The 25,931-nt window shown below is 40.5% G+C and overlaps 1 protein-coding gene across 4 annotated transcripts in view; it reads right to left on the bottom strand.

The window, feature by feature from the left end:
* CNTRL (centriolin) overlaps positions 1 to 25,931 on the bottom strand; it is an 81,488-nt gene that overhangs the window by 29,728 nt on the left and 25,829 nt on the right. For 2 of the 4 annotated variants that reach the window (XM_044389563.3, XM_026513881.4), the window contains 14 exons: positions 25,035 to 25,263; positions 24,594 to 24,703; positions 22,259 to 22,453; positions 17,671 to 17,824; positions 16,359 to 16,579; positions 13,154 to 13,330; positions 10,802 to 10,936; positions 7,156 to 7,301; positions 6,361 to 6,568; positions 5,695 to 5,874; positions 3,664 to 3,843; positions 2,806 to 2,922; positions 2,370 to 2,514; positions 1,729 to 1,877 (listed from right to left, as the gene is read on the bottom strand). In XM_044389563.3, the coding sequence (XP_044245498.2) occupies positions 1,729 to 1,877; positions 2,370 to 2,514; positions 2,806 to 2,922; positions 3,664 to 3,843; positions 5,695 to 5,874; positions 6,361 to 6,568; positions 7,156 to 7,301; positions 10,802 to 10,936; positions 13,154 to 13,330; positions 16,359 to 16,579; positions 17,671 to 17,824; positions 22,259 to 22,453; positions 24,594 to 24,703; positions 25,035 to 25,263 (2,346 nt within the window). Of the gene's footprint in view, positions 1 to 1,728; positions 1,878 to 2,369; positions 2,515 to 2,805; positions 2,923 to 3,663; positions 3,844 to 5,694; positions 5,875 to 6,360; positions 6,569 to 7,155; positions 7,302 to 10,801; positions 10,937 to 13,153; positions 13,331 to 16,358; positions 16,580 to 17,670; positions 17,825 to 19,629; positions 20,276 to 22,258; positions 22,454 to 24,593; positions 24,704 to 25,034; positions 25,264 to 25,931 lie in introns of those variants that run through there. The other 2 variants (XM_057313729.1, XM_026513884.4) reach the window with 2 other exon arrangements.

Genomic DNA, 25,931 nt, shown 5'->3' with positions numbered 1-25,931 from the left:
CAGTTTTCAGACAGAAGTGAGACATGATTACACAGTCGAGTCAGGTAAACGGACTGAGTGTCGGCCTCTCCTCGCCAGTACTCATCTTTCTTGGTGGCTCCTCCCCTTCTGCCTTATCCTTGACGGACCACCAAGGCAGGCCAAGGAAACCAGTGAATTTTCAAGGCCATCTGGGATATTAGTCTCCTGCTGTCCTGGAAGCCTGGTGTGGCTGTGAAGCTACACTCTGCTACCCTGCCTCCTTCCCAGTCATAAACAGGTCTCCTTCCCAAACCCTCGCCCAGCTTTACAATGTTACATCTAACCTGGCAGCTTCCACATCCAGCCCTGGCTGTCAAGGCGGTCTGGATTCTGGTTAAATCTACACAGCCCTGGGATCCTAGTGTGTCAGCCGCTTCACCCTGACTGTTGCCTGTCAGCTGATTTCTGGCAGGATGTCACCCAGCCCCTTGGCTCAGGAGGCGGGCCGCTTACCATCCTCTCCTTACTTCCCACCTTCAAGCCCCAAGCCTTGACCGTTCTGTCTCCTGAACATCTCTCGGTGCCGTCTCTTCTCCTCCAGCTCCACTGCTCTAGCTCTGGCTCCTGTCCCTCGCAGAATGAGCTCACACAGCGCCCCCCACCCCGCCCCAAGTTCACCCACCGCCAGTCAGGCCCCCACCCTCAGCCTGATTATTCCTCCTAGTCTATGGCTCTGATCATATTACACACAGCCTTGTCTCCAAGGCCTCCACAAGTCAGTGCAACAGATTTTGAGGTCCTTTTCAAAAGTGTGAGTCCGGGACGCCTGGGTGGCTCAGCTGTTAAGCCTCTGCCGTCGGCTCAGGGCATGATCCCGGCGTTCTGGGATTGAGCCCCACGTCAGGCTCTTCCCATGTGAGCCTGTTTCTTCCTCTCCCACTCCCCCTGCTTGTGTTCCCTCTCTCGCTGGCTATCTCTTTCTCTGTCAAATAAATAAGATCTTAAAAAAAACAAAACAAAACAAAAAAAAAAGTATGAGTCCAATCTACTTTTCCAGACTCACCTTTCACTGTTCCCATCCAACCGTCCAGCCCCACAAGGCTACTCACCACAGCTCAACCAATTCCCCCCTTCCACATATTTCCTCCCTTCTAAAAGCCCGCCCCTTGAGGGCTAAGTGCTGACTTCATGACTGTGCGTGAAGCTTTCTTTCCTGAACTTCCCCATGCGAGGAATCCCTAACACTTCTCTACACCAGAGCACGCAGGTCAAGTCTGTTGTCACACGCACGCCACTGTTGTAATTACACTGGTGTACCGGTCTGCACCAGCGCATGAGCTCTTTGAGAGCAAGGGCTAGACCATTCCTCATGGCACCCCACCCCACCTAGCACCTGACCTGGATTTCAGTGAACACGAATGAAATGTTGGCTAAAATCAACTGAAATCCAGGTGCCCAGGTTTCTGTCAGCCTCTGCACAGTTTTATACCCATTTCCAACAGGCACTCTGGGCTCGTCGCCTTATCCCCTTGCAGGATCTTCTATCAGGGACCCACAACATACCACCTGAGCATGAATGGGCAATGGCAATATTCCTGAGAAGGCCCTATTTTCATCTCAAATATTAAAAACACTCAAGAACTTCAATGCATGGCTTAGCCTAGACACATTGTTCTCGACACCTTCTTCACAAATTGAGAGAAGAGAACATTGTCGCATTTCCTTCAAGAAAATTCAGTATGCGCTCCCAGCATCACAGACTCCTACTTTCGATGATGATGGTGGTGGCATAAAGTACCAATAGCCTCGTCTTCTGAAAGGATCGGTCATGCTGCTGATGTAATCATTCTGATGAGAAACTTCACGTCGAAGTTCAGCAATTTCTTCCAAAACATTTTCAAAGCTTCCTTTGTTATCTGCAAAGGAAAGCCATTCTGTGAAATTGGGCATGAAATCATCTATCTCCCTCCCCTCTCAACAAGTGATGCCATGGCGGCCAGTGACCTTGATCAGCTCCTCAAAGCTGACTTTTCAGCCTGTTCCACGGTAATAAGTTTTTGCTAACCCTTAAAAAGGACAGACATACCCCTCTGTTGTTCATTTATAAAGTGGGCCAGAGAGAGAAAACAGATTCATAAACATTATTTCTTTTGAAAATTCAAAAATCTCTTGTCTCACTATAATCAAGTTCCTCAACAGTTCATTTACATAAAATGTTTTTTAAATTCTTTGTTTTTATTCATTAAGCTAATTATCACAGCTCTGTAAACCAAGCATGGAATTATCTATCTCAGTTCAAAAAATCTGCTAAGGCGAAAACAAACAGGATCATCTTTTTTTTCAACATGATTTGACTTTAGAACAACTGTTTTTAAAACTACTACCCAAATCAAAGCCCAATATTTTACCAGCCCCAGTGAGGTCGAGTAAATTCCGCAGCCTTGCAATCTCTGTCCTTTGTCTCCCCATTGTCTCATTCAGTTTCTCCATCTCCAGCACCTGTGAGTTCGCTCCTCCACTGCCAACATCTACTTTCTCCATCTCATTTCGAAACTATTAAAAAATGACATATACAAAGTTGCCCACAAGTACTTTTTCCCAGATGCACTTATCCTTGCAACTTGATTTAGGCTTCTAGAACTCTTACCCATGCTTTACTCATGAGGATGCCACATCACTCCTTGTATTGAAACCGCACTCCACCTGGCACGCAGTAGAGGACCAAGTGCTGACGAACCACTCATTACACTTCCAAATTCTCTGAGCGGTCACCTCCACTACTTTTGTCTTTTAGGAACTGATACAGGCCCAATAAGGAGGAGATCTCAGAGTCCCAGCACTGACCTGCTCCTCTTTATCTCTGAGAAGGTTCTGCAGGAGTTCGATCTCTGCTTCTGCTCGGGTCAGATCCCTGGCCGCTTGCGCCGCCTTTCTGCTGAACTTCTCCGTCTCCTGCAGCTCCTGCTAGGACAGAGGTAGGAGAAAGGCAGCACCGCCATCATTTGCTGTCTTCTTCATTTCTCTCTTCCTCTCAGACTGACCCCTCTGTTTTTGTCCTATCGCCAGCCTGGCTAGCCCATGGGTGTGTGGCACCGGGTCCCACCCTGTCCTGTGCTGTTCCCATCACTTGGCAGCCTGCTCGCCCCCTCCACGGGGCCAGGTGGGCAAGGGGCTGCATCAGAAAGAGCAAGAGCTAACTTTTTCTTCACTATTCTCCAGTCTTCCATGACTGGTGTCTCTCTGGACTCTCATCATTAGATTTTCTCTCCTATGATCTATTGTCTTAATCTCATGAGCATCTGCCCCTTTTAAGCTGTTACAGACAGCATTTCAGTCAGAAGGCAGAACAGCCCGAGAAGTCACATATTATCTGACTGCACAGAGGAGAAGTCTGGGGTTCAGAAGGATGAGATGGCCAGCCTTTCAGCTGTGTAAGCACAGCCATCTCCCGAGGCAGAGCTCTACACTTGGAGGTGGGGACAGTACGTCTCATTTGGTGGTTCCTGTCAGGGCTCAGGAGAGGGCAGGACCCGTGGCAGGGCTGTGACGGGAGAAATACAATCTTTAGGTCTGAAGGGAGACAGACAACTTTACAGTGGTTTCTAAGATAACCAAAGTCTATAACAAAAGAACAATGATCCAAGTGGCTATGTGTTTGGGCAGCAGTGCCGGTGGAAGCTTGCTCTAAGCACGTGGACCCACCTCTGCACGCTCCTGGTTAATTTTCATCACAGTTCCATGAAGGGACTTGAGCTGGTCTTTGGCGATGGTGAGCTCAGCTGTGGCTAGCTTGTCAGAGGCGGCCACGGCTTTCTTTAGTTTCTTCAATTCTCTATCTAAACCAAGAAACTGTTCCTGAGACTTGGCATCTTCAAGTTTCTTCTAAAATAAAAGAAACATTAATTGAATAGATGAACCACTCGGCAGCAATGAATTAAGACACAAGCTCCATGAGGGCAGGGACTCTGTTCACAGCTACCTGGCCCGTGCCTACAATGATAATACCCGGGACGAAGGAGGTGCTCCATACATATTCACTGAGGAAATGAATAAATAAAATCAACGCAAAGCTGTATGGTAAATTTAGAATGAAATCAGTCTTCTTAGTCAAGAACCTTAGTGATCACAGATTTACCCATTCACTGGAAAACCATTTCCTGGCACCATCACCAAGTGATGGACTGGCCCCTTGTGATTGCCGTGTCAGGCACTGGGATATGGTGGTAAATAAAGCAGACTGGGCTACTGCCCTCAAGGAGCTTATGAGCGACACTCAGATATACAACCAAAATGTAGTTAGTAGATATCAAGGGACAGAACAGGGTACTGTTTGAGAGAACAGCAGGAGAGACGGAGATTGGTGGGTAGGGGGCAGAGAGAAGGGTGGAGGAACATGGGCCAGGAGACAGAACGGCATGTGGGAAGGCCAGGAGAACTTGGCATTTTTGAGGAACTGAAAGGAGCCTGGTGAGAATAGGAGCGAGCTAAAAGAGGCAGATCATGCCAGGCCTCATAGACTTAAGAATTTGGGTCTTTTTCATAAAAACAACAGAAGTTCCTGGAGAGGGGAGAAATGGCTGGGGGGGCGGGGTAGGGACTAACAAAAGCCAATGCATGTTTTTGAAAGAGCCTGGTGGTGGCTCAGTGGAGCAGGGTCATCAGTGGGACTGGGAGATCTGTCAGGTGGCCATACCAGTTGTTCAGAAGAGAGATGATGGCTGGATGGGGGTGGTGGCATCAGAGAAGAGAAAAGGAACTATATTCCAGATATATCTGAGGGGCAGACACAACAGGACTTGGGAACTGAAAGGTTCTCCATCAAGTATGAAGCAAGTCATTCACTGAGGCTGGGAGAAGGGAGAATCACGTGTGGGGAGTGACAAGGTACGAAACAGTGGAGCGTGGGAGAGGGAACTGGTTAGAGAGAAGGATAATACTGCCTGTCTGAGGTTGATGACCAAGAGATTATAATGATGCCGCTAGGCCTGGGTGGGTGATATTTTTCTGCAGGAATACTCAGCATGGGTTTCAGCCCAAAGAAAGCATACAGCTGCAGTTCTGTCAGGCAAGCGAGACAGGAGAAAAGGACAAGGGGTTTGAGGGCATTTGCAAAAATGGCTAGAGTGGGGAACCATGGAATTTAGGTCAGGCGATGACGAGCAAGGTAGACAGGAAAGCCTAACAGACAGAAAAGGTGGGACTTGTGCCCTGGAATTGTCAATGAGGCTGAAAAATTGTCAGTGTGGGGTGCAGCGGAGAGAGTTATGACCAGCGTGGGCTGCTTCAGCTCGGGATCTCAGAGGTGGTGGGTGCAACTTCTGAACTGGACAAGGTTGAGGATGTGACAATGGGAGGAGATGGTTGAAGTGGGATGGAGGAGCAAAAAGAGAGGCCGGCGTGTTAGAAAGGAAGATGAGGAGTTAAAAAGTAATTTCCCATGGATGTGTCCAATTGGGCAAGGGGTTTCTGAGGAGGCAAACTCTTGCCATCAGCACTGAAGCCCTGAGGTCCCTCCTCACGTGCCAGCTCTCTCGTTTTCATCTACCGTGGCACCCTGGCTCAGGCCCTGGATTCGATCACGTGCATCCCGGTCTGCCCTGGGTCCAGTCCACCTCTGGGCCAGCAACGCTCCCAGAGGCCACTGTGGATCAGGCCCCAAGCAGAGTGCCTGCTCTCGGGGTGGCAGGACCCAAGTGTGGGGACACAGGTATCATGCTTTATGGTCTTTCCCACCTTTTTCTCTAACTCCCGGAGTTGGGCCAGAATTCTCTCCTTCTCTTCATCAGCTTCCTGAAGTTGGAGATCTGTAAGGCCTTGGATTTCCTCCATACTTTTTAGATTTTCTTGCAAATAGTGAATTTCATTCTCCAACTGCTGGATTCTCGCTTTGTGCTGCCTCTTATCAAAACTAATCTGTGAGGAAATCAAATTTCAAAGATGATTTTTAAGCAAAATAAAAACTTTTTAGAGAATCACATGTCATTTTACTAAAGAGTGTAACGAAATTTTGTAGTAATGAGTTACAGGGCATGGTTTTATCTTGAATGTTCTCTAGGATCCATTTTAATGTTCTCATCATCATTAAAAGAATTACATCCAAAAATTCAGATTCTAGCTCGACACTACACTCTAGCACTGTAGTACTGTTTACCTACATGCTCAGAAACATTTCTTTCTCACTTGCTTCCAACACAAGGAAAACACAGCCACAAAGACTCCTGACTGACATCAGTAACCATATTCAGGGTTGAATTTCAGTCACAGGCAGTTTGACTTGTTTAGAGTGAAAATAACAGTAAGTATCCTGTATTTACATGAGAAGGAAGCACTGCAATTTGGTGAAAACCTGAGTATTGGCCAAACACTTCCCCCCAGCTGCCTCTCTCGCCCTTTCCTTACCCGCGCTTCCAGGGCCCTCTCGCAGGCCTGCCTGAACTCTTCTTGTCCGCTCGCCAGTTTCTCCTGCTGCAGGGCCATTTCTTCCTGGAGTTTTCTCTCTCTCACCTGTGCTTCCTCTCTTTCCCACTGGGAGCGTGCAAGGATTTCACTGAACTGTTTCTGCAAATCAGCAAGACTTTTCCCCAAGACATCCGAAGAAGTATGGATTCTGGTAAGGGAGAAAAAAAGATGGTATAAATGGGACCTTTTAGGTCTCATGTGGGAGGCTGGGTGCAAACGTGCTGGTAGCAGAGCGGGAGCAGAGAGAGCTGCCTAGAACGGCGCTGGTGTCGGTCAGCGCCTCAGCACCTCCCAAGTGCAAATCACTGTTTATTCCAGTGACCGCTGTCACTCCGAAAATACAGGCTCCTAGCAAGCTAAGCATGTTTGCTCAAAGAATAAATGTCCTTTCATGTATTTAAATTAGCCTTGGTTTTCATATTTATTTTCTATTTAAAATTCATAATATGGCTCTACTTCCAGACCATATTCAATGAATTTTCAAGAAAGAGTTACTCTTAAAACTTCTGCTTTTTAAATTAAATAATACCAAACTGTATGAAAGATTTAAAATGTAAAAAAATCAGTGACAGGCAGTTTGAATGAAGCAATCCTGTGTCTCGATCACAGAAATATGACATAGGAACACTTACAAAAGAAATCAGCCATTAACAGAACTTGGGAAGGTGAGTCTATATGAACCTGATGTTCATAACTCAGTAATCTCAGTATCTGGAGGTCCTGAATTTTCATTACCTCATTTCCCCAGCTCCTGACTTCAGTTTTTTCCTTAGTTCATCCACACGAGCTGCCACCTCTTCTGGATGAATCAAACCATCAACCACATGGTTAAGGTGACTCTGGAAATCTTTAAGTTGCTGTTTTAATAGGTCATTGTCATCCTATGGATGATAGTGAAATGGGGAGGTAAAAGTTACCAAAACAAAATTTAAAATACACACATACCCATACACAGACCGTAGTACTTGTCATATGATAGTTCTATTCAACTTCCTTTATCGATTCTTTAAAAATGCTTTCTGTTTGGGCTGACAATATCTGAATCTACTGATAAATCTAAAGTCACAAAAGACAGAACCAGGCATTACAATGTTTCCTGATGTGATACAAAACTAAGTACCTATGAACACTACCTAGGAATGCCTTCTTGTTGAGAAGTAACTAACTTGAATCTAAATAAGCCTCCACCTGCAACTTAAGAACATATTAATCAAGACCAGAAAAGATGCAACCAGCAAAATCTAGAATATAGGAAACTATACAGGACAAAGACCTGGTTTTCTTTAAAATATAACAAAGGGGGAAAGAAGGAAGAAACCTATAGACCAGAACAGACTTAAGAATCAAGTCAACCAAATGCAATGTGTGCACTTTATTTGGATCCTGATTCCAACCAACACTTGTAAAAACTGAGCAATTAGGGTTGCGGGAGTGGGTCCCGCACTGGGCTCCACATTGAGTGTGGAACCTGCTTAAGATTCTCTCTCTCCCTCTCCCTGACCACCCCACTCACACTCTCTCTCTCTCTTTCTGAAACAAAACAAAATCAAACTGTGTGAGATAATTTGAAAAGTTGCATATGATAAGGCATTTGCTATTAGGGAATTACTATAATTTAAAAATATAAAGTGGTATTTTTAAAAAACCCTTTGTATAGGGGCGTGTGGGTGGCTCAGTCGTTAAGCGTCTGCCTTCAGCTCAGGGCGTGATTCCGGTGTTCTGGGATCGAGCCCCGCATCAGGCTCAGATTTTATTAGAGAGAGAGAAAGGGAGCATGAGTGGGAGGGGAAGGGCAGAGGTAGAGGGAGAAGCAGACTTTCCGATGGGCAGGGAGCTTGACGCATGCAATGCGGGGCTGGATCCCAGGATCCCAGGATCATGACCTGAGCCACCCAGGCACCACAAGATTTTCAGATGTATTTCATAATAATTCAGTGTGTGAGGGGTATGTTACGGCAGGCATTACAAATGACGTAAAGCTGGCCACGTGCTGATAACTGGTAAAGACGGGTAATACGTACATAAGGATTCATTTTCGTATTCTACTTTTGTATGTGTTTGAAATGTCCATAATTCAAAGTTAAAGAAACAAAACCAAAAAACACTTTGCCATGATACTCCGTCTGCCAAGCAACTTAAAATAAAACCTCTAATACTGAAACTTCTCTAATAGCTTATAATTCTCTGTGGGAGTATTTGTGACATGCCAGCATATTATTAACAAACACAAATATCCCAAGAATTAAATTCACACATCGCCTCTTTCAAGTAAAAAGAAATGCTAAAATCACCTTGAATTGTAAAGAAAAATAGTTCTGCATCCTAAGGTGTTGCCTGTATTCCCCTGAATGCCTATATTCCACTGGAGTGATTAATTTCCTTCAAACTCAGCGAAATACTCTTAACTAAAATGGAGAATTCAGAATTGCAATGAACATGTTAACTGCCTATCCCATCTGGAGCCTGTTATCTGCAAACTGTCCTGCTCACTGCCCTGAGGCGCCCAGATCTGTACCACTGTCTAATCTTGGCCATAAGTGATCCGACCCAGACAATCCGCTGACTAGCCAGAAAACAAGTTCTCACTCTCTTCAAAATTGGACCAAGACCCAGGACATCAAGTCCGTAAGAGGAGGCCTTGTAAAGATATGTCAGCTGGGGCTGGAGTCCATGGTGGGCAAATACAATGCCCACAGAGACAGAGAAGGAGAAATGAGAGAGCCATGTAGCTCCTGAAAGACTGACTGACAGAGCAGCTCTGTCTCCTTTCTGGAGCTCGTATTAGTAGGCTTTTGTTCACTGCAGCTAAATGATTTTCTGACAAAGACAATATGCAGAGTGAGATTAACCTGAACTCTGTATCAGGAGGTTAGTAGGCCAAGGACCTAGTTCCAAGTAAGGTAGTCTCACAGCATGGGCTAAGTACTCTGGAAAGCTGACTTCAGTTTCTAACTTGGAGGGGAAGGCCCCAGAAGAAGACATTTTAGTCCCTTTCTTTAAGAAATGTATACTACAGTATTTATGGGTGAAATAAAGGTGTATGGATTTTCTTTTGAAGTATTCCAGCAAACAAAACATGTGGAATGACAGAACCAAGACTGGCAGAATGCTGATTATTTAAGTAGGGTAAACAAAAGACTATTCTGCTTTTGTGATTATTTGAAAATTTCCGTAGTAAAAATAAAAAACAGTAAGCTATTGAACACCTGACACACAAGTCAAACAAGAATGGAAAATCTGTACATCTTTTATGATACTTGCTTCAGAAATTAAGCTGATAGCAATAAAAATTAAATTCTAGGTTATTACGTTTCCTTAAACTTCAAGGAAAAAATATTCAAGGCACTGGAAGAGGAGAGAGAATTTGGGTGAGCTTATTAGTCTTATTTATCACAACCTCCCCCCTCTCCCTACCCCCCCCCCCCCCGGCACGGAAGCCTTCCCTAAAACCACAGCATATAACCAAGCATATAACACATGCCACCTCAGCCAGCCAAGTGGCCGTTGGCCTCACAGACTGAAACCTGAGTGTGGATCCAGGTACTTGTTTGCTCAGACATCTGTGCTCTCTGAGAGCTTAATTATCTGGAAAGTCCTGTCCACCTGCTTCTCTGGCAGTCTGTTAGGCAGATTATGACAGCGGCAGTAAAAATACTCTGCCAAAGCAAACTGCCACAGATGTAAAATGACTGCATTTTTTTTAAAGACTTATTTTATTTGAGAGAGAGAGAGAATGCATGTGTGCGCACACACAAGCGGGGGAGAGGGGCAAAGGGAGAGGGGAAGCAGACTTCCCACTAAGTGGGGAGCCCGACATGATGTGGGGCTTGACCCCATAACCCCAGGGCTCAATCCCATGACCTCGAGATCATGACCTGAGCTGAAACCAAGAGCAGGACTCTCAACCGACTGAGCCCCTCAGGCGCCCCATGACTGCATTTGTAACAGCATCCTTTCTGAGGGGATTGTGAAAACTGTTTACGGTTAAGAAGTTCTGCAACCCACTCTAGTTAAATTCCTGGATAATTACAAAGATATTTCAGTGGAAGAAGAATGCATCAATCTGATCCTTCTGGCTCAGTATGGTGACAAATCTGCTTCTCAGGGAAACGTCAGGTATTGCTTTCCCCTGTTCATTTATACAGCACTTGCTGTGTACTCCCGACACTGGCTCCACGAGAACAACACAAAAGATGTGTGTGTTAATAATCTTACAGCGATGGGCTCACAAGGGAACAGAGGCTACGGTACTATCCCATCCAGAATCTTTCCTTTCTAATAATTCAAGTTGCTTACCACAGGCTGGAGCAGGTTAAGTGTCTGACTAAACACACTGAGGGTGTCCCAAGTAAGAATATATCCTGGACAGACATGTCTCTACCTGCAGCTGTTTGAGTTGTGTGCGGAGCTCACTATTTTCTTGGTCCTTCCCTTCTGAGAGCTGGGCTTTTCTGACGGCATTCCTGAGGGCTTGCTTTTCCTTCTCTAGTTCCGCTTGAAGGGCCGATTGTTCTAACTATTGCCATGGGAAGCAACGACAGGAAAACATAAACAGCAACACTTTTTTTCATCTAAAAGGCCTAAATACATTCATATACATACACATTCCCTTGATAGCTATGGTTTTATAATAACGCGGTTTTATGTTTATATGTTGAAATTTCAAAGCCCAAGTTAATCTTTTTCATATGCCTCCTTCAACCATTAATACTTAACAGTCAACATGAGAATCAGCTCAGCTCAGATATACCAAATTAGACTCTCAGGGGTGGGCCCAAGTACCTACCTTTAAAAGTTCTGTGAGTGATTCAGCAGTTACTGCTTTTCCTTCCCTTAGCCCAATATTTCTCAAACTGTGGTCCTCAAATACCTGTACCAAATCACTCGGTGTGCTTGTTAATAATGCAGATGCCCAGGTTACATCTCAGCCTCAATGGGCCAGAAGCTCTGGCGGGGGTGGGGGGATAGGAATCTGCATTTAATAAGCTTCACAAGTGATTTCATACAGCTAAAGTATACCAATTAGAGATCTGAAGATCAGAGAGAGATCTGTTAAGCTCCATATTCTCAATATATGGCTTGAAGACCAATGCTGGTAGTGTTCCTCCCAAGAAGGGGAATATCCCTCTTAATACCAAGTAAATCTGCGAAAAGGCCAGGATGTTATAATATTTTTGTCAAGACTTACGAGGAAAAAAAAGGACCATGGGAATACAAAGGACAATAGATTTCAAGCTAGTAAAGGCTGGCTTGAAAACTTAGGAGAATTTATTTGAAATGAGATGCCATGTAGAAATTTTATTTCTTATTATTTAGAAATCTGTATTTACTGTTATCTTAATGGTTTTCCCCCCAATTTCCTATTTTTTTATACTCTGATCTTACCAACTATAGTTTTGTAAAACTTGATACTCTTGAGAAATATAATCTTGACAACTGTCAGGTGGTCATTTGATATCTGATAAGGGATACAAATTAATTACTACAATAAGCATGACCTATTTTTATTTCCTTTTCTAGTCACATGAATGCTATTTTATATACATTCCTGGGATTCAAACTATCTTATTTTATTTCACTTTCATCCAATAAGTACATACTGGCCCCTTCTATGTGCCAGGCACTGAGACAGAAACAGGCATATACAATCTAGGTATTCACTGTGCTCCGAGTCTGGCAGGAGAGATGGGCAATTTAAGCTGATCTACAAATTTTAGATCTAAAAATCTAAAATGCTTTGAGCACAGGCCACAGGAAAACTAAAGTAGGATCCTGAACCCAGATTTCCAGCAGGCACAAGAGGGAAGGTCACGGTGGGCTTCCTGGAGAAGGATGCAGCCCGTGTGAATTATAGCTAAACAAAATTAATTTTTAATTTGATAAAGAATATGCTGTAACGGGCCCCTGTCTGCCCCTCTTTCTCTCTCTTCCTCTTTCCTACTCTTCTTCTCGCTCCTGGCATCCAAGAGGCATACTTTCAGCACTTCAAATGCACTATGCTTCTTCTCCTCGTGTCAGCCTAGAACACTCATTCTTTACCCCTACCCTTTTCACCCCTGCTCCTTCTGCACAGCAAAATCCAACTCATCCTTTGAGTCTCTGCTGCAATATTTCTTTAAGGCTGTCTTCCCTAACCACACCTCTCCCGCTACAGAACACTATCCCTTTCTTTCTCCCACACCTGTCTCACTGCTGGACTGCCAGCTCCACAAGGACAGTGACCGTGTCTGTGCTGTTCACTGCACCGTCCATAGCACCTGCCCTCAGTGGCCAGACAGTAAGTGGTTATTGGATGAATAATTATTTCTCTAATTTGCAAGTACAATCTAAACAAGTGGATACTTTATCCAACCAAAATAGAAAGTAGCAAAATAAAATATAACACTAACTTAAAAGAGGTCTCTTAACCTTGTTTTGAGAAAGAAAAACTAGAATTTATTGAATACCAACTGCTACGTGCTTTCATGCCCAATATTGCCCTTATCTTCACGATAACCCATTTTACAGACAAGGAGGCATTTCTCAGAGGCTCAAGAGCTATGAAGTGATTTGCATGCTCACACAGGGGCTCACAGGGGCAATATTTGAACTCAGAACACCTGACTCCAAAAATGTACTCTTCCCATCATTCCACATATATTCTATTAAAAAATGGTTCATCTAACATTAAAGAAAGGCTGGTATGTTAAGGCCACAGGCCTCGCATTCTAGATGGCTTTATGCACCTACTCACCTGGCTGAACCTTCTAAGTTCTTCCAACTCCTCCCTGAGCTGGTTGGCCTCAGCATCCCGTACTTTCAGCTGAGCCTCTAGCTCAGCCTCATAGGCACTGAGATCTCCCTGGGTCTGCTGCAGGGACACATTCACCTCATGCTGCTCCTGGAGGGCACTCTCCAGTTCTGCGAGCTCCTGTAAGGATTCAGTACGTTTATGGAACCCTCCCTGTTCTGCATACGCATCTGCAAGTCATTATAAGTAACTGGAGCACCGTGAACCAAATGGCCAGCCAATGCTGGCCTGGCACAGAAAGTTTTCATTAGCAATACGAGGAAGCTGCAGGCTATGCATATCCAGGTTGGAAAACAAAATCCTGACTAAACGTAATCAGAAAAATCAGTGTGCTACCAACATGTTTTCCAAAGTAATCAGCTGTGTGAAACTTTAAACGTGTCTGAATACATAAGAAGAAAAGAGAGGGGGGGATAAAATATAAGGCCTGTTTTCCATCAGTCACCGGAATAAATGTTTTCATATTTATTCTTTCATCCTATCTTCACAACAACTGTGTAAGGCACAGTATTATCCCCATTTTACAGAAGAGGAACTGGAGAATGACTATCTAAGTAAACTGCACAGGGCTGTGTAGCTTAAAAAAGATAGGATATGAACCCAGATCTGACTCCAAAACCCACACCCTTTCTATTAAACCACAGCACGTTCACTTATTAGAAGAACAAAATTGGATTAGCACTCTCTAATTTAATTGAGGATGATAGATGAACTTGAATGAGTGCTGACGAGAATATAAGTACGTATTGATTAGCATACCACAGTTCTGATTCATTTTAGTTCGTCGGTTTTTTATGATTATTTCAGCTTTTATCTATTTATTTGGGATCATGAAGAACTTGATCAGACTATTCTAAATTAAAGAGGAGGATCCTGTGATGAGAACGTCTATAGAAGGGATTCTCAGCAGTGGTCCAAAAACCACTTGGCGTCTGAATTATTTGGGTTGCTTGTGCAAAATGCAAATTCCACTTATAATCAACAAACGTCCAGAATATATAAAGACTCCTAAAAATCATTAAGAAAAAGACAGACAATCCAATAGAAAAAGGGACACAAAATATGAAAAGGGAATTCACTGAAGAGGAAGCCTGAATAGCAAATAAACAAAGGGAAGGTGCTCAATGTCTTCAGTAATCCAGGGAAAAAGCAGTTATAAAACAAGATATGAGTTTACATGGAGCACAGAGGAACAATTTAAACAAACCATGAGAAAACAACAGACAAATTCAGAATGTGGGACACTCTACAGGCTGACTAGCCTGATCTCTACACACACACCCACACACACAGCTACAAAAGACATTCTTGGCACAAGTGGGAAAACTTGAATACGGTTCAGATATTAGATGACATAAGGGAATTACTATTAATTTTTCTAGGTATAATAATGGTATTGTTGTGATGGAGGAAAATGTCCTGATTTTTAAGAGATGTGTACTTAAGGGTTGATGTCTTGATGCTTGCAACTTTCAAATTACTCAAGGAGAAAAAAAAATAAATACAGCAAAATATTTTTTTAATCTAGGAGAACACATATTCACTGAACTATTCTTTTAACATTCCCTATAAATGTAAAATTTTCATAATAAAAAAATACCATTTCAAACTCAGCAGACTGGCAACACCAAGACTGACAAAATGTTAAATTTCCAGAATGTGATAATTATTCTGTGTTAGATACTCTATGTTAGAAAATGTCCCTGTTCCTAGGAAACACATGATGAAATATTTAGGAGCTAAGGGTGATGTCTACAACTAATTCTTCAGTGGTTACAAAAAATTTTATATAAAAACATGTAAAAACTATATAGGAAAGAGAAAACAAATATAGCAAAATATTAATTGATGATTCTGAATGCACGGTACAGTGTTATTTGTATGATTCTTGCAACTCTCCTGTAAATTTAAAGTTATTTCAAAATAAAAGCTTAAAAAAGTAAAAGTCAGATAACACTAAGGTGTTGGCAAGGATGTGGTAGAGTGGTGGTGCTCACATTGCTGGTTGAGTAGAAACTGACTGAATCCCTATGGATGGTAATCTGACAGTGTCTAGTGAAGTTAAGGGGGGCACACACCCTCTGACTTAAGAGTTTCAATCTTGAACATAGTCCCCGTGCCCAAGATGTGTGCAAGGATGTTACACTCAACACTGTAATAGCAAAAGACCGGAAACCACCAAAACGTCCTCCACGAGAAGAATGAGTAAGTAATAAATTTGTGGTAGTACCTATAATGGAATGCTATATACACTAATAAAAATAAGCAAACTAGAGCTATAAGTATGGATGCGTATAATTCCCCAAAACAGAAACAGAAAGGAAGAAAAAAGTGGCCAAAGAATATGCACTCTGTGATATCTTTAATATAAATCTTAAAATTATGCAAAACAATGCTACATATTGCTTGTGGATGGCTACATATATAATAAAAGAGGTGCGGGGAAATAACTATATTTAAGATTCTGTTACCTCTATGTGGAGGTATGCAGAGGGTTTCATATATATCTGCAATGTTTTATTTCTTAAGCTGAGTTGAGAGTACATGGTGTTAAACATAATTTTTGACATTTTTATCTGCCTGAGAATTTTCATAATATTAAATATATGAATTCAAACTTCCATAGCAAGTCCTACTGGGCATGAAATTTGGGAATCCAGGTTCTCATGCATGATAAATTTTGTCAAACAACTAAAACGTAAAAGAGATCAAGTGAAATCTCCAAATGAACGGCAACAAGCCAGGTATGGAAGGGTATTGTTTAGAATACTGTGTCTTGTTTCGTAAAATAAAGTTAAAATTGTGAATAACAACAAGAATAAGACAAGTATGTTGTGCTTAATTCTGCACAAATAACAAAATACGAACACTTAATACAGCAACTGTAATAACTAAATTGCATATTTTTTAGAGTTCTTTGATAACAACACCCTTCAGGGATAAAAACTCAGAATAATCTTCCTTTTCTTAGTAGGGGAAAAATAATGATTCCTAGTGTTTCACAACTAAAGAGAAAAACGCCATTAAATGGCCATTAATACTTTTTGTTACTTCCAATTACACGGTTGCTAACTTCTTTAACTAACTTAATTTGGGCATCACCTACTTCTGAGGCTGAGGAAACAGGCAAGAAAAAAACAAATCATACCTTCCTCATATTTTCTGCATCTATGGCCACTATTTCCAGTTGGTCCCTCTCCTGCTCGACCTCACTCAATCTCTGCAGCAATGTCTCTTTCTCATCCTGTAGCTTTCTGCACTCACTCTGGGCCTGAGCGGCCTGGCCTTTGACAGTCTCCAGGTATTCTTGCAACCCACTGATGACACTTTCTAAATCCTTCTTCAGGGCTTCGTTTGCTGCTATTTGTCCTAAGCAAAATGGAAAAAGGCAAGGTGATAATGTATATAAGAAAATGCTTTCAAGATATATAATTACTGCATTTAGTCTCTTTAGTTATTTGTTACTGGCTAAGAAAGAAATTCTAAGCTTTCAATGATTTTGTACCATCTTGTTTTTCCTTTTCAAGACATAATGATCTTTCTTCCCTCTATTATCCATAGTACAGTAGTATTAATTAACTAACAATAAAACAGTATATTCAGTGGGCATTGCTTATAAAATGTTCAATTCAGGCTGTAAAAAGTTTAAAATAAAATAATGAAACTAAACTTTTCCAAATAAATTTCCAAATAAAATAATGAAAACTGTTCAACAGAACCATGAGTCCTTGCTGCTAGATACACAAAACAAAACCACTCAACGTACAAGACTAATCCAAGACTGGCAGCACAAACGTGTAACCTGAAGACTTACAAGAAAACCCAAACCATGTACTGGGTACCTACTATGTGCCAGGCATTTTATAAACACCACCTCATTTAATCTTCCCAACAACTAATGATGGAGTTAGAAATAAGTCGTCCCAGGTCACACAGCTGATAATGGCAAAATGGGAACTGGGCTCTTTTTACCCCATCCCAGGCCCTCACCACTATGACCTATATTATCTTCCTCTTTCACTAGTACAGCAATGTCACAATCTAAATCTGCATTGCAAAGTGGATCCTAACATTCTTTCCACACTCTCCTTAGAACTAGACACTGAATGCCCTGGTGTCAATGGCCTCTTTGTTCCTGAAAGGATTGTATGCTTTGGAAGAAGACAGTGACATGCCAGGGTTCATCATGAACATGTACTGACTTCTTGCCTACTGAATGCAATGACCTCACTCACTTGGAAATCAATGCAAAACTAAAACTGGAAAAATGTTTTACTTTTTGTAAACATTTTTGGGTACTTTGCAAATATTTCCCTATCAAACACTGGTATGAACAGCTGAAGCATATTCAGCCAATAGCTGGATTAATGCCTGCCTGGGTGTTGTCTTTTGTTAATACTAAAACATCTTAAATGTTTAAATTTCAATAAATTTACCTTAAATCATACTTAAATTCTCACCTTCAGTAAGCTGTTGTTCAAGGTCTTTAATCTCTTCGGTTTCTTTGGCAATTCTAGAAAGTATCTCATCCAAACGGCTTTCAAGTTGTTTGTACTGCTTGTTCATAATGTCAAGTTGTTGTTCTTTACCTCTTTTCTGAGCCTTCATATGGCACTGAATTGAAAAGAAAAAGAAATCAACAAAATCCTGAGTCTCTTAAACTCTTTTAAAAATAATAATATGCTTAACATTTCTAAAGGAAGAATGGAAAGTAAAATGTAACAATTTGAGTCTATCTGTGTCAGGCTCCGTGTTGACTTCACACAGGTAGTTTTCATTTAAACCTCATGATAACTTGATCTGGAAATCATCTCCATTTCATAGATATACCAACTGAAAATCAAGGAGGTTAAATTTAAATGATTTTTCCAAGGGCACACCTACTAGGTAATATAGCCAAGTTCAATATTCCTGGCACTGAATATGTCTTTTAACAAGGCTTCAAAAAAGTTAATTACATATACACATATCCATAGAAAATTACTATATTCCAAAATGTTAACAAGAATTATATCTGGGGGGCGCCTGGGTGGCTCAGTTGGTCAAGCGTCTGCCTCTGGCTCAGGTCATGATCCCAGGATCCTGGGATGGAGCCCACTTCTCCACCTCCCTTTGCCTGCTGCTCCCCCTGCTTGTGCTGTCAAATAAATAAAATCTTAAAAAAAAAAATGTTTAAAAAGAATTCTATCTGGGTGGAAAGGTAACAGGAGATTTTTTCTTTTTTATATGTTTAATATTTTAAAAAATTTATAATCATATCCTTTTAATCAAAAAAGCACATTAAATGTACTTTTTAAAAAAAGGTGTCTTGGGGAAAAATAGAGACACGGAAGAAATACTTGGAATTGAGGTTTATTTTCAATTCCTTATACAAAGAAACATTTTATTTTTCAGTTCAATAAACTGGGGGCTGAGAGAAACCTCAAGACCATTCAGCCCCGTGATTCTCAAGACGGAGGGCCCTCCAGAGGCACACTCCTCTATTTCGACATATGCCCCTGGTGGAAAACAGAGCTTTCCCATACTCACGCACCCACTCACACCCTGACAGCCATGCATTCGGGAGCTGCTGTAAACTGAAAAGACTAGATTGTATTTTCAGGCATGCTCAAGGGAAAAAACCTGAGAACCAATGGTCTAGTTTAACCCTTCCTTTTACATGTGAGAAAACTGAATCTCAGATCCACCAATGGCCTGCCCAGATCTCTTCAGAAGCAACTGTTCCTGTGGAGACAAAATAATTCCCTCATTCACACCCTCAAGGCTCAAGTTAGCCCCCACAGGATCAGAGGAACAGAACAATAAACCAAGAGAAAGTTATCAGGAGAAAGGACTCTATCACAGTCAGAACCAACTCCGAGCTCTCAAGTCTAATAGCCATGATTTATAAAAGAATATTTTAGATGTTCTGCTGCCTCCAAAGATAAGAAAGAAAGTCCCTTCATTTTTAAAGAACAAGTGAATGACAGCCTTTTCAGAACGTTTTTGTTTTACTACTGTAAAACCTGATGGGATTTTCAAAACTCTTCTTTCCCTGCCCTCCCCAAATACGCATCTGAAATCTTTCTGGGAAGGAAACTGCAGATAACAGCTTAAATTATAAGTAAATTTAGGATTTTTATGGCTCACGAGAGAATTTTTTAAAAAACCCAAAAAGCAAAAAACAACTCCTGCCTTCATGTCTCCATCATTAAACTTTTAAAATTCACCATTAAAAATGCCACTGAAATCTCTTTACACGCAGGAACCAAAAAAGGCTCAATATGCCAATGATCTGCATTAAGCACATGGGAGCAAAAGAACATTCTGCGATTTTCACGACCATGGAGCTCACAAACGAGTTGTAAAAACAGGAACTTACATCTCTGACTCCTCCTCCATTCAAGTCTTTTGCACAAAGAGAGAGAAAATCATCATACCTTAACTTAAAATGTGTCCTGTTAAAACTGAGCCGTTGAGAACAGGGAAATTGTAGGCGGAGCGCTTTCTAAAGCTGTTTTCAAATTCACGTGCACTTCCCTCTCTGACAGCCACATTTTTGTAAGCGCCTCCAAGCCTCAGTAACTTCCCTGAGCTTCAAACCACATTCCTGGCGGAGAGTGAGCGGCAGCCCAGCCCGTCCAATCACGAGCAGCCTCTGTAGGCAGGCCCCACCCTCCGTGCTTTAAATCACAACACAGGAAGCTCCCAAGGGCCAATCACGCACAACCTTTGCAGATTATTGCAGGCTGATTCCCCACAGAGAACAGTTACTACCTTCCGCTCCCACACGGCATTGCCAGGTAGCGAAGAGCAACACAAATCTTCCTTTATTATGTGTGTTGCTGTGGTGTTTCTGCCTCTAGCTACGTACATTTTTTACAGCTAAAATGGGATTTGATTTTTAAATAGTACTTCTTCCTTTTGAAACCTAGTTAAATGCTTCTGTTTGTTGACAACTTGACTGGTTTGGCTCTGAGCTAATTTTAAAAATAATTAATCTCTGTAGACCTTTAATTGCCTTGTGGCGAAAGGGTCACTGCAGTAGCACAGCATGGGCTCAGCCTCTTCCTAAAAGGGTGAACTTAGGAAATCACTTAATCTTTTAAAATCACATTTTCATCTTCTGCAAATTAAAAAAAAAAAAAGCCACCAATTCTTTGGATGTTGTGATGAAGTTCCTCACCAGTATATGCAAAAACCCTAGCATCATGGAAGACTTCACTGGCACTTAATGTTTTGTTCTCCACCATATCTCAGAGTCACATAATATTTTCTAATCTCTCAAGCTTTTACTTTTAAATTCTATTTGATATTCAGAAAGGCACTTTATCTGATTAGATAATAAAAGTTAACTGAATAAAAGTCTGTCTCCATCTATAGAAAAATATGCAGGGATCCCACTTTTGGTTCTTTCCCTTTTGCTAAAATGTTCACATTTTGTAGAATGTGATGCCTAACACGAGCCTAACAACAGCCAAGAAGGTGACTTTGTGCAAACTAGAAAAAGATGCTCCCTCTGGGTGAACAAATTAAAGACACACCCTCTGTTGCTTTGACTAAAGCTGTAACCTTAAAAATGAACCCTTAGTCGTTTTAACAATACCCAAAAAGGAATCTTAAATTAGGTTTGTATGTTTCATCTCCACTAACAGAGACTGACTACCTTCAAAATGTGGATGCCATTCCTGCTTCTCATTTAACTCCTTTCTGTATGTAATTCTTTATAGAAATCCATGAGGATTAGACTCCCTGTCTGCCAAGAATATCAAAGTCATTTGTTAAAAGCAAACATACAATCTAGGTTCTAATAAGACTCATAGACCACAGAAGTGGAGGAAGCAGCAAAGGAGCTTTGGATAGTGCGTATAGGCTGGGTTCCTTCCTACCTTCCCAGATACAAACACTCATAAACATAGGGCTGGCCCCTGGGAATACAGGTAACAAACAGTAGGATATAGTTCCTGTCCTTAGGACCCTTACATAGGGTGGCGGACTTCCAAACAAATTAATGCAATAGGGCAAGATATTATTGACCATATTACACATTATGTAAAATCTAATTTTTCATGTAATGAAAATTCTTTAATCAAGTCCTCTTTTAGTTTCAATTTTAATACTTAGTCTTAAGCTTTTGTTAGAAAAGACCTCATTTCTGTGAATCATAAGGTTACCTTCAAAATTAGCTGGCCTGCAAAAAAATTTACCGACGATATTTTATTAAATGTTTAAAGGGATAATCAAATAACTTGACAAATATTTAAAGTAATGATAGTGCATTGTCCTTACCATGCTAAATTCTATGATCTCTCTTGAATCAGAGACTTCGAACTTCTTTTAAAAAATAAAATTTTTCAAAGTATAGCAGTGAAATATGCAGTTAGTATTTTTACTAATATTTTTACAAATATTGGGTAAAATGTAAGCCATTAGTAAGACTTCTCAGAGACAAGAACCTAACTCTCCATCATGCAGCCCCCTGACCACCTCTGGCTACATTTTAGGAAGACACGCCCTAGAGAAATGTTTGCTTTTTAAGGACAAAACAAAACAATATGAAACAACAAATAGCTTTAGTGTAATATTTGCATAAAGGATTAAAGAAGAGGTAGAGAAAAGCCTCTAAACCCCTCTTAGCTCTCCCATCTCACTACTTTGCTCTTAAGAAAACAAAGAAAAGAGAAAGGGTGAGAGGTTTGGACAGCACCATGGAGCACGTTTCTCTTGATCTGAAATATGATATTCAGCCACTTAAACAAAATAAGTGTACCATTCTACTGAACGCTATCTCCTTCAAACCTTAGGTTTTGTTTTCAACCAGAGATATCTATACTTCTCTATATAAGTATATATACACATGTTATGTACATACAGACATATGGATATATAATACACATACAGATATATATGATACATGCATACATAAACATATGTATCACTCAAATTTGTGCATCAAACTAAAAGACTTTCAGAAAGAACTCTGCGGCTAAAAATGAGGAGACATAATTTCTAGATGGAATGATACTCCCGTCCCTATAGAACAAGCCAAAAATCTCTTCATTTACTTACATGTTTTGGGTCTCTGGAATCCAGGCTATCTATGGCTATTTGCAGGTCCTTGATCTCATTCTGCTTTTCATCTATTTCTTGCCTTTGCTTTTCCATCTGTGTTTCTAAATCCATAGCTTCTTGGCGTAATTTATTGAGAAGCTGTATCCTACCACTCAACTGCTTGAAGAGAAGGTCTTTCTCCGATTCTGAAATCTAATCCCCCCAAACCCAACAAACAATTAACAGAGGATAGCAACAGTGATTTACTAATTTAAAGAAAACTTCTAAAATTTAAAAAGGTATTCTGTGTTCTACCAGTTTTTTTAATAGAAGTAAAATGTAAAAGTCATCTAGGCATTCCACTCATATCTTATACTTTTATGCTTATTACATGTAGAAAATCTTATTTTATAAAAGTTTATGAAAACTCATAAGAGCAGGTAAAAATGAAGTTGTCATTCTAGTATAAGCAACTTGTAAATTATTAATAATAATAACCACAATATTAATAGTCGACTTTATATAGCACTTACCCTTGTTAAGGATGTCAAGCAAATTAATAGCGTAATGAAAAATTTAGGCTTATATGTACTCATATAAAATAACTTTTTTCAAGCACATTTTGTAAGCATCCATTTATTTAAAAATTATGTATATTATTTACATCTATCGATCTATCTATATAAGCTTTGGTCAACATTATTGTAAAACATTTTTTTAATTATTAAAATCATTCTTGATGGCTCCCTCTACCTCATCTCCCACTTTCAATCCATTTAAGTTTTTATTTAAGTAATCTCTGCACCCCATGTGGGGCTTGAACTCATGACCCCAAGATCAAGAGTCGAATGTTCCTCCAACTGAACCAGCCAGGCACCCCTCAATCCATTTTTAAGTCTGATCAGTTCACCTTCCAAATTCTGCAGAACCAGTTTATTTCCCTCTACATCCACCATCGCCCCCCTAGTCCAAGCCATTACCATCTCTTGCCTGTACTGAACAACAGTCCCATAGGAGATTCACCCATCTCCATTCTTTCCATCTCCTTCACCCCATTTCCCTCTCAAGCAGTAGCCAAAGTGACCTTATAAAAATACAAATAGGATCAGCCATTCTACTATCTAATGTCCTTCAAAAGCTTCCCATTACCTTCAGACTAAAATTCAAATGCCTTACTCTCTACCATAGGACAGCCTATGAAGTCTGGCATAATCTTTGACCTCATCTTCCACACACTCTCCATCCCTCAGCAGAGAAATCTTTAGTGTGCAGGTCTTTGCACCTGCTGTCACCTCTGCCTGGAATACTTGATCCCCTAATGCTGCCTTGCTGGATCCTTCACATTTTGGGTTTCAGCCCAAATGTCACCTCCTCGGAGAGGCCTTTGTGGCTCCACAATCTAAATTATAGCCTTTTTATTGCCTCTCCTAACTTTCTATTTTTTCCTACAACATACATGTTGTTTAACTATATTTCCTTTTTACTTTTTTTTTTTTATATTTGTTCATTGCCTATTATATCCTGTCCACGTGGGAGGGAAATATACCTGTTTTATTCATCACTCAGGGCCCAGCCCAATCAGGGACTAGCATATAGTAAGCTTCCAATAAACTCGAAACAATTTCTAGTTACTATATAATTTTAAAATCAAAATATAGTGTATCTTTTGAAAGAATCTACAATTTGGACTTCACATTCTTGTTTTACCTACTATAGTATGAATGCAGTTACCAACATAATTCTGAAATACTGATTTTTAAAAGTTGCAAATAACTAAAACCTTTACACACTTGAAAAGTGTCAAGATACTTCCCTATTCCTCATGCAATTACATCATGGATTTGAGCTGCTTATTTCTTCATGACAGACTTTGGTAATTTCTGAGAGTATAACACCTCCCTCTTTTTGTTCACCATATTTTATATCATTTCATTTTTGTTGCTTGTGTTTGATAATGTTCATGTATAGTATAGATGTCTTCTGACTCTTAATCTAGGTCCCAGGATCTTAAAGGTGGGTAGTGCTTAATTAAATTAGAACAGATATAACAGGAAGCATCAACCTCCCTGGGTAAAGTAGACACTTTCATAATAGAGTAGACTGAACACCTCTTTTTACATAAATTATAAGTAATTTATTTCTGCATGCTTTATAAAATGTTAATAGGATGTCATTATGAATGGAAGGAAAATGTAACTGAAAAATACTAGAACCACAGCTGACGCTGAAAATTGTTACTTTGTAATTAATTAGGCAGCACTGATTTTAAAATTTGTTTAACAAGGTTATGAAGGGAGAAAACCCATTTCATTTTTTTCACTTCCTCCTGCATTGCTACTTGGCTTTTACGTACTTTTTTAAGTTGTATAGCTTCTTCCAGCTGTTTAAATTCTTCAGTAGCTTTTAAAATTTGTTGTTCCGCCTTTTCTATTTCATCGTGTAGTTCTGATAGTCGAGTTTGTGCTGCAAATTTAAAAACCATGAACACAAACACAAGAAAAATGCTGAAATCTCAAATTTCTACCAGGGTCAAGATTTAAGCATTCTTGGATCCCCTGGATATGCTGCCACCGAATTACTGTCAAGAACCCCATTCTCAACCATAACAGGAATCATTAAAAACTGATTTGCTCAATGAATCACTACTTTTTTTTTTAGGCTTTTCTTGTAAACAATATAATTAAGTGCCTTCAGCATGTTTAATGAAAAGAATTATAAAACAAAATTTGTCTATATATTCAATCTTTTTGAAAGATTAAATTCTTAAAATAATTTAAAAATAACTTTTGTTAACCTGCACTTATTTTTTTTTCTTTGTCTTCCAGTTGTATGTCCAGGGATGTATGAGCTCTCAAGTTCACATGCTCGTTTCTGGGTTGTTCCCCTTCATCTGGCTCCATCTTCTTGATCTTTACTGTCTGGGCATTTGCAATAATATAACTCTCTGTAGTGAACATATTTCTCTTGTATCTGGATTTGCCAATGTAAGGGCTTTCATCTGGGGTTTTATCAATTTCGACATACTAAAAGCAAAATAAATATTTATAGTTCAATAAGTAACTTCTAAGTAGCCAAGTGACATTATTCATTTTATTAGTGAAGAACATATCACAGAATTGCCTAAATATTAATCCTACATGCCTCGAAGCTGAAAAATACATGCCATTTTTTACCTCACTCTTAATATACCAAAAAAGAACTAAAACAAAAAATGGTCTCTAAGAATTCCTCCTCCTATCCCCAAAAAGTGGGTTTAGATTGGTTGAGTAAAGAACTGCCTACAGTTATGTGATTAATCACACTGCTTAATCTCTGAAATCAGAAACTTAGGTGTTTTATTTTGGTTTCTTAGCTGATATGTAAGTAAAATCTCAGTCTAATAAATTTTAATAATTGAATTTTTTATGAAATAATAGGATATCGGTTGGAATCACAGATTGTCTTGGGGCTTTTTACCTCTTTTGGATGCTGCTCTAACTTACTGAACCAAAAAATTCACTGATTCAACCAAAATTTTTTTTTTTTTTTTTTTTTTAAGAGACAGCCAGCGAGAGAGGGAACACAAGCAGGGGGAGTGGGAGAGGAAGAAGCAGGCTCATAGCGGAGGAGCCTGATGTGGGGCTCGATCCCATAACGCCGGGATCACGCCCTGAGCCGAAGGCAGACGCCTAACTGCTGTGCCACCCAGGCG

This window comes from Ursus arctos, unplaced genomic scaffold, assembly GCF_023065955.2.
Source record: "Ursus arctos isolate Adak ecotype North America unplaced genomic scaffold, UrsArc2.0 scaffold_18, whole genome shotgun sequence".
Lineage (NCBI taxonomy): Eukaryota > Metazoa > Chordata > Mammalia > Carnivora > Ursidae > Ursus > Ursus arctos.
The sequence above is the reverse complement of the archived record's forward strand: the minus strand, read 5'-3'. Positions and strand labels throughout refer to the sequence as shown.